The sequence below is a fragment of the Bos taurus genome, chromosome 23, assembly GCF_002263795.3.
Source record: "Bos taurus isolate L1 Dominette 01449 registration number 42190680 breed Hereford chromosome 23, ARS-UCD2.0, whole genome shotgun sequence".
Classification (NCBI taxonomy): domain Eukaryota; kingdom Metazoa; phylum Chordata; class Mammalia; order Artiodactyla; family Bovidae; genus Bos; species Bos taurus.
The window spans coordinates 49,051,763-49,063,443 of record NC_037350.1 but is presented as its reverse complement, the minus strand read 5'-3'; the positions used below and the strand labels follow the sequence as shown (position 1 = coordinate 49,063,443).

The window sequence follows — 11,681 nt, the reverse complement described above, 5'->3', positions numbered from 1 at the left end:
ACTTGGGGAGGCAAACAAATTTAATGAACAACTCACACAAATAAGAATTGCTTGATATGTATATTCTCAGCCTTTTTTAATTCCCCTTAGTCACATCCTAAAGGAGATCAGTCCTGGATGTTCATTGGAAGGACTGATGCTGAAGCTGAAACTCCAATACTTTGGCCACCTCATGCGAAGAGCTGACTCACTGGAAAAGACCCTGAGGCTGGGAGGGATTGGGGGCAGGAGGAGAAGGGGACGACAGAGGATGAGATGGCTGGATGGCATCACTGACTCGATGGACGTGAGTCTGAGTGAACTCTGGGAGTTGGCAATGGACAGGGAGGCACAGCGTACTGCGATTCATGGGGTTGCAAAGAGTCGGACACGACTGAGCAACTGAACTGAACTGAACTGAATCACATCCCAATCGAATATAAAAACGATTATACCCTGAGGGATGTAAAAGGACATGGTGAAACGAAGGCAACTTCTTCCTGTTTCCCCTGAGACTAGAAGAACATGAGGATTCACCTGCAGCAGGAGAGCCTTAAAGCAATTTCCACTTGTGTCAAAATAGTAGAGCACCATGGTAACTGGGAAGCCGCACCAGTCCCCTTCTCTGGGGGGTGTTAGTACCGTGGACGGTTCTTCCCTGCCAGAGATGGATGGACTGGAGACATTTTTGGAAGAAAGTGGTGGATTAGCTCAGGCTTTCAAACTGTTTCCCAGAGCCTTGAAGTTGCATAAGGCACATACGTGGCGTTCGTCCATGCGAACCCCTTCACTCTGTAGATGAAAAAGGAAATCGCTTTGTCCTATGATTCTCCAGACATAGAGTATATTTGAGTTCATCAGGCTATTTATATACTTCAGAGGCTTTTTCCTCTCTAATCTTTGGCTCGTAACTAGTCACACACACACACAGACACAGACACACACACACAGAGACACACACAGACACACACAGACACAGACACACACACACAGAGACACACACAGACACACACACACACAGACACACAGACACACACACACACCAACCCCCCCAACCCCCTCCCCCCTCCCCCCCACTCCCACCCCCCACCCCCCCACCGCTTTACCCCCCGACCCCCCACCCCCCCGCCCTCCCACCGCCGCCCTCTGCCTTGGGGGCATGGAGTTTTAACCACTGAACTGCCAGGGAAGTCCTGGAGCTGTTTTGTTTTTTGTTTTTTTTTTAAACTTTCACTCAGTAAGTTTAATGACAACACTCAATTCAGTAGAGTACAAAATAGGATAACACACCTTTGGGTAACTGGCAAGTCCTTTATTCTGTATAGTCCTTTTAGGGTTTTATTTTTATACCAATACTGTGATATGCTTAAGATACAGATCAGTAAATAAAAGTATTAAAGATACAAGTACAGAAAATACATTCAATAAATTAAAGCAAAAACCAAAGCTCTGGAACAAGATGAGCCTTAAGCAAAACTGTTTAGATATACCCAGGGAACCACTTTTTTGAGCCTTATCCCAGGTCTCTGGTCTCAGCGACTGCATTTAATATGCACATCAGCCAAGAAAGGCCAGCAAAAGGTTTGTTTTAAAAGGTAAGCAAGTGTAGACTTATTTTGTAATACACAAAGTCTAATTTCAGTAGATCCATTAAATAGAGAACATCTGAGAAAGATCATCAATCGAATAGTCACTCAGTCCAGATTAACGTTAGACATCAGTTTTACAGCATTCTTTTAAAATCTATATAAAGTTCAAATTTTTGACTAGTTTCTTAAACTTTATAGAAAACTCTCTACAATCTCAAGTGCTTATTAACATGCTGCTGCTGCTGCTGCTAAGTCACTTCAGTCATGTCCGACTCTGTGTGACCCCATAGACGGCAGCCCACCAGGCTCCTCCGTCTCTGGGATTCTCCAGACGAGAACACTGGAGTGGGTTGCCATTTCCTTCTTCAATGCACGAAAGTGAAAAGTGAAAGTGAAGTCGCTCAATTGTGCCCGACTCTTAGCGACCCCGTGGACTGCAGCCCAACAGGCTCCTCCGTCCATGGGATTTTCCAGGCAAGAGTACTGGAGTGGGGTGCCATTGCCTTCTCCAGCTTATTAACATAAGCATACATGAAATACCTTTGTAATAGAAACAGTTGGTCAGATGTTACTAAGGTACTATCTATGGTCCTAAAATAGGCCACTTCCAGCTAATAATTATGGATCATCATAACAGCTACATAAATGTATGGTTGTAAACAGAACCGCTGTGTACATGAGCCATACTTGAGGCTCCAGTAGTCATGGGTATGAGCTGACCACAGGACATCCATTTCTGAAGCTTCCACTGTGTGCGTGGCCGAAGGACGACCTTTAGGATCTTCCTCAGTGCACACAGAGAAGAGCTCAATTATTCTCTGGTACGTTTCATCCAGTTCTTCCATGTTAATAGGCGGCCTCATTCCCAAAGCTGCATAGTATGCGTCATCATCAAAGTCACTTTCATCAAAAGTTTTATCATCATCATCGTCTGGAAGACTGATGTGTGGAATAGATAAAGTCATCATTTCCCACTGAGCAAGGCCAAAGGCTAGTATGTCTGCCTTGTCGGTAATAATACCATCCTCCTCCAGAGCTTCCTTAGGTCTCCAAGGCTCAGTGCCAACGGAACAGGTCTCAGGGGCAGTCACAGTCATGTTTTCATCCAATGATAGAGAGACTCCTACATCACAGATTTTAATTGTTTCAAAGTCACCTTTAATAACAACATTTGAAGACTTTATGTCTCCACGGAGCAGTTTCTTATCTTGGTGTAGATGCTTTAACCCTCTTACCATGTTCAAAGCAACTTTTAAAAGTATGGCTGCTGGAAAAGGATCTTGGCTGTCTTTATTTTGTTCTTCCATTAAGTCATTCAGAGACTTTTCACCTCCATATTCCAAAGCAAGACAACCATCGCCAGCTTCAGTGAAAGCTATAACGCTTGGATGATTGGGGCTTTTCAAATTCTTAGCTTCATCAGTTAGTCTCTTTAGATACATACTCTGATAAACATCATTACATCTAGGATTAATCTTTTTCACAGCCCAAGGAGAATGAGACAAACCTCTTGGAGATCTTTTCATAAGGTAGACAATTACTCCAGTACCACAGCCAAGCCTCTGCATAAAAGGAGAGGCAGGGATATTTACACATGGACTTAAACATCATGCAGATTTCCTTTTTTCACATCATCTGCTTGGTGTCTTGAAATTATTGGTTTCTTCCACTGTAATAATCGCTCAAGGTCTGGAGCCACAAGGCAGGACGACGAGACGTCCAGGGAAAGGCTGTTTTGAAAACTGGTCCCGAGTGCCCCAAACAGTCTGCGGCCGCCTGGGGGTCCCACCTGCCAACACACAGACTCGGCAACTGTCGTTGTGAATCCGCCGGGCTTTTCCCAGGAGCTGGTTTTTAAATAGGAGTGTTTTCACAGTAAATAGTCCCTGAAATGGAACGGCCATGACCTCGGTCTAGAACCCTCGATATTCTGCACTGCCAGTCTCCTACCGGGGCTTGTCTAAGGTCCCTCACAGCATCTTATTCCACTCTGGATACGTCTAGCACCGATGGAGCTGATAAATTATGTGGCCTCAGTGGCAGGATGGGCTGCACTGAAACCTAGAATTTCTGGAGAGCCCCTTATACTGTGGGCCCCACTCAAGCCTCACTCAAGAAATAGTATCAAGTGCAATATAGGCTGCCCCCCAAATCCAAAGTGTCCCCAAGCCACGGACCATTTTATACGAGGTAATCATTTACCTTAGAGGGCATCCCCGTAAGAGGCACCGACCTCTTAGATCTTCATCAGTATGGCAGGACTTGGGAAGCTTAAAGAATTGTTATGTTCTGACACACGCATTTCACTCTAGCCTCCAAAGCCCTCACCACTTCCTATCTGCCCTTCCAATTAGCATGATGCCAGGAGCACAGTAGACCAGCATGGTATTCTGGGGACTGTCAAGACGACAGAGAGCAGGAGGGTGAGTGTGTCCTTGGGGACTCACTTGGGATAAGGTGGTGAACCTGCACTTCGGTCCTTTTGATGAAACGCAGCTGCTTTGGCTCTCTCTCCCAAGAAGGTTTTAAAAGAACTCACTGCCAGATGGATAGTCGCAACCCAAGTACCAAAGGCAGTGTTGATCTGTTCTGGTTTAGATTAGATACCAGCTCTGATTCAGCAGCTACATTTGGGACTACTCATTGGGTAAGTTTTTGGTAATCTACAATCATTCATGAAAATCCAGGGCTTCCCTGGGGTCTCAGTGATAAAGCGATAGCCCACCTGCTCAGACTTCCCTGGTAGTCCAGTGGGTAAGACCCTGAGCTCTTGATGCAGGGGTCTTGGTTCAATCCCTGGTCAGGGAACTAGATCCCACACACCACAGCTAAGACCTGGCAAAGCCTAGACAAATAATCAAACAAAATATGAAAAATAAATGCAGGAGCTGCTGGAGACTTAGGTTCGATCCCTGGGTCAGGAAGATACCCTGGAGAAGGAAATGGCAACCCACTCCAGTTTTCCTGCCCGGGAAATCCCAAACATGGGCAGAAGAGACTGGCAGGCTATAGTCTATGGGGTCACAAAGAATCGGACACATCTTAGCAACTGAGTACGCATCCGTGAAAATCCATCTGAGTTTTGCGGAAACCATAACAGATGGATTGAATGGGGGTAAGACGGCAACCTTCACCCGTGTTCATTAGATTCCCGAGGGTAGCGCCGATCTCAGCCATTCCGTAGAGATTTGCTGTCTTATCTGAGGTTGGGGGTCACCTTCTGCAGTTTCCACTTGTTCCTTCCTGTCTTCTTGGTTGGGTTTCTGCCAGCTGCTCAGCCTATACATTCCAGGCGGCATCCTGGGACAGAGGAAGTGACCACAGGGTTCTCAGACCCTCAGAACCGCAGGGAGACGAGCCTGGGTGCTCTGCTATTTTTCTCTTGAGCTATTTGCCAATTTATTTGCAGCAGAAAAGCTGTGAAGATAAGCAGGAAGTGACTGCTCTGAGGCTGAGAAGCTCAACAGAGATTTCAGCAGTCTGATAGTACTGCAAAGACAGAACTTTGGATTCAGCGTCTACCCACGAGGAGGGGTCCTTGAAGGAACCCCTGGCTGGCAGGTGGAACCCCAGCAGTAAGGGCGAGTGAGAAATGAACCAGCCTCTGAGGTTGAAACCATGTTCTGGATCAGCTCAATCACAGATTAGATTAAAGTGCTCTGTTTGCCAGAAGCACAAATAAATCCTTTCAGGAAAAAAGACATCATTCACAGCTCTTACAAGTTTCCATGCACAGTACTGGTATCCAGCCCAAAGAGCAAAAATAGACGATAGAAAAAAACCTGCTGCTAGCAGATATGCAGGTGCATTGACGTGAATTTTAAATGACAGTGATTAGTAATAAAGAAAATAGAGTAAATGGTGAAAATAGAGTAAATGGTGGAAATAGAACGGCTGGAAATCTGATGAAATGAACCAGCTATTGCTATACACTGAAATGTCACTGAAAAAAAAAAAAAGCCAGACATAAAAGACTCATATAATTGCTCTATAGTCATATAAATTAAAAAACAACAACTGGGGGCTTCCTTGGCAGTCCAGTGGGTAAGACTTCATCTTCCAGTTCAAGGGGTGTGGGTTTGATGGGAAAGCTAAGATCCCACATGCCTCATGGCCCAAAAACCAAAACACAAAAGAGAAGCAATATTGTAACAAATTCAATAACAAATTTAAAAATGGTCCACATCAACCTCCCAAACCAGCCCCCCTCCAAAAAAAAACCCCTAATCCACACTGCTTAAGGCTACTCACCTTTGGAGAAGAGGGTGGGGGCTAGGAGGCACAGTGAGGCCTCTGACTCCCATTCGGGCGGCAAGTGTGTTCTTTTTGAGAATATTTATCAAACTCGACACGGAGAACTTATACATTTTTCCATAAAAGTTAGCCAAAAAGAGAGACAGAGAAGCAGCTGCGTGGCTTCAGGCTTGAAGGTACAAATAATTGGTATGTTAGAGAGTTCGGAGGGCCCTTTCCACTTCAATTGCTCCTGGTCTATTTCGAGCCACCATCGGCTCTTGTCTGGGTTCACGTGGAGCCTCTGACCTGACCTTCCTACCCCAACCTCTGTCCCCTGGAGTTTACTTTCAACACAGACACAGAGGATCCTTTTGAGATGAAAGTTTGTGGTGTGGCAGCTCTTCTGAAACCCTGCAGTGGGCTCCTAGCTGCCCCCGGAAAAAGGCCGAGGTCTTCCCTGGGGCCTCTGGCCCTGATCACTTCCGGCCCCATCTCTCACTGCTGGCCCTGGACCCTGGAGCAGCCAGCCCGGCCTCCTCCCTCCTTGGATGTGCCAGGCGCCACCCTTCAGGCCTTGGTCCTGGCCCCTCCCCTCCTGGCTCCCTCCTGCACGTCGGGCCATGGTCCCTACACTCGTCCAGATGTTCTTGCCCCCTTTTCCTGCTCGACTTAATTTTCCTCTCCATAGTTACCACTTTCTAACATGTTTTACAATGTCCTTTTCTTCTCATACTCATAACTCATTATCTCTCTCCCCTGCAAGGCGGTGGACTTCACAAGGACAGGATGGTTTTTTGTTCACTGGGTGTATTCTATGCATAGAACAGCGCTCAACACAAAATAGATGCACAATAAATATTTTAAAATATATGTTGATGATGCAGAAGCAGACGGAGAAGCAATCCACGGATAAACAGGTAACTGAAAAGAGAACTGGGGCCAGATATTAGATTTTTTGTCTCTAAGCTACTCGTAGTTACAAGCTGTAATTAAAATGTGCATGTTTATATCGATAAATCTCTGCATTCTCAATGGTCTGTTTCCGCAGTAAACAATCCTATTCAGTTTTGCATTGTTGCAAGAGGTTGGACACTCCATCAAGCTAAGTTAGGGGCTTCCCCAGTGGCTCAGAGGTGAAGAATCCGCCTGCAATGCAGGAGCCACAGGAGAGGCGAGTTCGACCCCTGGGTCAGGAAGATCTCCTGGAGGAGGTCATGACAACCCACTCCAGTGTTCTTGCCTAGAGAATCCCACAGACCGAGGAGCCTGGTGGGCTACAGTCCGTGGGATCGCACAGAGTCAGACACGACTGAAGCGACTTAGCAGGCACGCAGAGCTAAGAGTGCATCCTCTGTGTTGTCCCCCCCTCGCTGGGCCCCGAGGAACCTGCGGAACCAGCGGTGCCTCAGTTTCCTTGTCGTGTGGGATGGGCTGCCACGACACGCGTACACCCACAGACCCCTCGTGCGTTCAGCAACGGTCTCTCGGGTACCTGTTGTGTTTCCAGTGCCCTCCTAGACTCTGGGGCACTTGAGTTATTCCTCACTACGTATTTTTTGAGGTCCACTCGCCCAGCTAGTACAAAGCAGGGCAAAGCGCCTGCCCCGGAGCTCACACTGCAGGGAGGGAGACAGTGGTGGAGCAAGGCACAAGAAGCACACGTTTGGCAAGCTAGAGGGAGACGGGGCTTCGGGAAAAATCCAGAAGACGGAGGGGCCAGAGGGATGCGTTGGGTGGGGGTGGGGCAGGTGCAATCTTCCCATCACAGAGTCTTTTCTTTTTTAAAATAAAGTCACTTTCCTTTTTGAATTATTTAAAATTTTTATTTACTTACTTGTTTTCGGCTGTGCTGGGTCTTCACTGCTGTGCGGCCTTTTTCTCTACTTGTGCTGAGTGGGGGTTACTCTCTAGTTGCAGTGCGTGAGCTTCTCGTTTCGGTGTTGTTTTTTCTTTTTTTTTCTTGTTGCAGGGCACAGGCTCCAGGCAGCCTTCAGTAGTTGCGGCTCCCGGGCTCTAGAGCACAGGCCCGGTACTCATGGTGTATCGCTGCCCTGTGGCATGTGGGATCTTTACGACCCAGGGATCCGACCCGCGTCTCCTGCACCTGCTGCATTGGCAGGCGGATTCTTTCCCTCTGAGCCACCTGGGAAGCCCCTCATCATGGCAGCTTGAGCTTGGGGATGACCCGTGGTGCCTGCCTTCCAGGGCTCACAGCAGAGTGCCTCTTCCAGGACATGTGGGCACAGCGTGGACTCCAGGGCTGACCTCTGCTGTGGTTGCAGATGGCACTTTGCTATGGCGGGAGAAGTCTGAATGTGAGGCCTCGTGAGCCTGCAACACGCCTGCCGGGTCAGGGGTCGCTGACTCAGCTGCCCACAGTCAGCAGGCCTGAGGAGGTGCCCTGTCCTAGACCAGGGGATCACTTCCTTCTCTAGTGAAGGCGGTGACAAAGGCTGGGCATTTACAGGATGGGAGAGAATTAGCCTCGTGCCGATGTCTAAATCTGCACAATTTGAGAACTAGAGTAGACTCAGGTCCAGAGAGGATAAAACGCTCATTTTGTGACTGTCATAGTTACAGACTTTCCAGAAAAGGAGAAAAATCCATTATCTCCTCTAAAGGATGTGATAGGCAGTTTCTGCTAAATATTGCATCAAAGAAACTTGAACCAATTCTCCGCGCTGAGTTTATGGTGCCATCTACGGCTCCCCTAAGAGAGTAAATGATGATGGAGTGAGGAATATTTACCAAAACCGAAAGTGGGAGCCATTTATTTAGTCATTAACTGTGAGACTGGCAATGCTAAAATTATTACGCTGAAGAAACTCATTTCTTAAACACATAAATAACCTCCAGCACATCATTTAAAGGTTTCCGTTTTCACTGTTCATTTAAAAGGAGAGGATTAGTTAAATAATCCTAACTCCATTAAGGTTTTATTTTAGGGAAATAGGAACATTTCCATAGACGAGGAGGCTGGGGGAGCCGCCCCCGTGCACCAGGAGTAATAGAGCTTCCTGTGAAGAGGGGGCTTGAGTGTTCCTCAGGGGGTTTCTCCAGAGAAGCTGTCGTCGTTCACTGAAGAGCGGTAAAGAGAACAAGCCCTTTGTTTAATCTGGAACTTTCTCCTCTCCTCTGTGCCTGCCTTCATCTGCCCCTTTTCTTTCTTTAGGATTGAGGTCAGCTTCTGCAACCTCCAGGCCGCAAAATCCCAGCACGTCCTTCCATCCTCCTCGCTCACCTGTGACACCAGGGTCTGAGCTGCACACGGCTTTCCTCCTTCTCCCCACCTGAATGTGCTGCCTCTTCTAGCAGCGCAGGAGGCAGACCCTCAACAGCAAGCTGGAGCCGATAGGTGTCCCGGTGACTCTTTTTTTAGATTAATTGTTACTGGAGTATCGTTGCTGTACACACTGTATTATTTCTACTGCACAGCAAAATGAGTCAGCCACACGTGGACAAGAGTCCCCTCCCTCCTGGACTTCCTTCCCATTCAGGTCCCCGCAGAGCGTTAAATAGAGTTCCCTGTGCTGCACAGCAGGTTCTCATTATGTATCTACTTTATATACAGGATCAACAGTGTACATATGCCAATCCCAAGCTCCCAATTTCTCCCACCCTGCCCTTTACTCCTTGGTACCCATATTGCTGGAGAGGGTGTGGAGGAAAGGAAACCCTCAGGCGCTGCCGGTGGGAGTGTGAATTGACGCAACCACTATGGAAAACAGTGTGGGGCTTCCTCAGAAAACTGAAACCACAGCTAGCCTGTGACCCAACAGCCCGCTACCGGGCGTATATCCAGAAAAGCCGCAACTAAAAAGGTTCATGAGCCCCAGTGTGCATAGCAGCACTGTTCACAGGAGCCAGGACACGAAGGCAATCTAAATGTCCGTCATCAGAGACGCGGGTAAAGAGGATGCCGTACCAAATCATTCTGGATACCATTCTGGGCACTTCCTGTGTGTTAGACAATTTGATATGAATTACCACTAAAACTTTCCCAAGCGTCTGCTTCCTCTGAGTTCACGAGGCATGGACCCTCTTCTGCCTGAGATGGGTTCTGGGAAATAAAGTAAAGATTTCCATCTCTTTACTGTCTTCTCTCTTTGAAACTATAACGTCTTTAGTAGCTTTAATTACCATCAGGACCACAGAGAGTGTCAAGGATCGACCTGGAGGAGGGTTCTGTAGCGATAGATGCAGGGATAAAATGATTTAAATGACTTGCTTTATTTTTCCTAGTTAAAGAGCCATGTTTGTACATATTGGGAAATGTAGAAATTAAAAATAGGCAAAAGGAAAAATAAACTCTATCATAAGCCCTCTCAAGGGAACAGTTCAGTTGACAGCCTTCTCGTATTTGTATCCACACATATGTCTTTTCCTTTTTCCAAGAATGGAATCATTTTGGACCCACCAACCCACAGCATGCCTTTTCACTTACAAACACATCTTCAGTGTTTTCTCATGTCTTTGCATTTTCTCCTGCATGTACTTTGGACTGATCTGCTCTTCTTGACTTCGGTCTTTTTAAGTCCTGGATCCCCTGTGGGGGCAAATTCTGCCAGCCCCACCTTCACAACTGACCCAGAACCCCACCTCTACTTGCACCCTGGTCCAGGGCACGCTCATCTCACGTGTGGAATATTGCAACGCTTTCTTGGGGCACTCCACCCTCTGAACGTGTTCCTTGAGTCCGTCCCAACACTCAGCACAGAGTGGCCTTTGGAAAACTGGACTTCACGTTGCTCCTCTGCACAAACCTGCACGGCTTCTCCCTGCGCGGAGGAGACGGTGAGGTCGTCACTGAGGTCAGACTTCCCGCGTCCCCTCTCTGCCTCTTTCCCTCTCACTCACTCCACTTCACGGCAGTGGTTCCCCTGTTCTTCCTTGAACATGCTCCAGCCTTAGGGTATGTGATTAGCAGTGGCTTCTTTCTAGAACATTCTCTCCCCATCACCTCCCCATCTGCTCCGCAGAGAGGACGTAGGCATGAAGAGCATAAATGGACGATCCTCTGGCTTGCCATCTGGGGCATAATCATTTCCCCTCAGGCTTCTTGGGCACTGCTGCTTAGACCTCTGCCCCCAGCACGCTTCCCACGCAGAGACCCTTGCTCTCCCTGGGAGCTGGGTGGTGAGGAATTGGTCCTCCCACAAAGATGATTGTCTCTGGCTCCTGGGAGGTCACCTCCCTGCCTGATCAGAGAGTCTTTGCTGTTCACCGCGGGCTCCTTGGACCTCACATGACCGTATATGCTAATGGGGGTGGAGTGGCTCACGACCCTGGGGCCAAGTGATACCAGCCCCAACTCCGCAGAGAGGGGACTGGACTGGGGTTCAACCTCGGGCGCCACTGGTCCATTGCTTTTGCCTTCGTAACAGGTGAGCGTCCCAGGCTGGGATACCTGATGCAGACTGTCACACGTGATGCTGTTAATAAGAGGGTGGGAATCCTGAGGACAGCGGAAGCCTCGTGGTCGGGACCCCAGCTCTACCTTGCGTGTGTCTGTCTGGTTGCAGTCTTTTCCCTACAACAAACTATAGTTGTGAGGGTAACAGTTCCAGTGAGTGCTGTGAGTCCTTCCCGTGACCTATTGACAGTAGGGGCTGTTTCGGAAAGCTCCTGACCTTGAAGGTGGTGTCAGAAGCCAGGGAAGCCTTGGGGGCTGTTCGCTCAGACTTGGAGCTTGACTGGCTCCAGCTAAGGCCCTGTCTGCCTCTGAATCGCCTTTAGACAACAGACAACCCTCCATTACCTTGTGTTAATAATCCAGGTGTTCCACCGTCATCCCAAGAAATGGTCACATGCTCTTAACAAAGGTCCGTCTAGTGAAGGCTATGGTTTTTCCATTGGTCATGTATGGATGGGAGAATT

The 11,681-nt window shown here is 48.0% G+C and overlaps 1 protein-coding gene across 2 annotated transcripts; it reads right to left on the bottom strand.

Annotated features, from left to right (window-relative positions):
- Nucleotides 1-1,138: 1,138 nt before the first annotated feature.
- On the bottom strand, nt 1,139-9,827 carry LOC100139885 (lymphokine-activated killer T-cell-originated protein kinase). 2 transcript variants are annotated; one of them, XM_059880706.1, is made up of 2 exons: nt 7,639-9,827; nt 1,139-4,985 (listed from the first exon to the last, which is right to left on the bottom strand). In XM_059880706.1, the coding sequence occupies exon 2, from the start codon at nt 3,134-3,136 to the stop codon at nt 2,180-2,182; it is 957 nt and encodes a 318-aa protein (XP_059736689.1). In that variant the 5' UTR covers nt 3,137-4,985; nt 7,639-9,827; the 3' UTR covers nt 1,139-2,179. The 2 variants fall into 2 exon arrangements, with proteins under 2 accessions (XP_059736689.1, XP_059736690.1); XM_059880707.1 differs by having other exon boundaries at nt 1,139-4,868.
- Nucleotides 9,828-11,681: the final 1,854 nt, after the last annotated feature.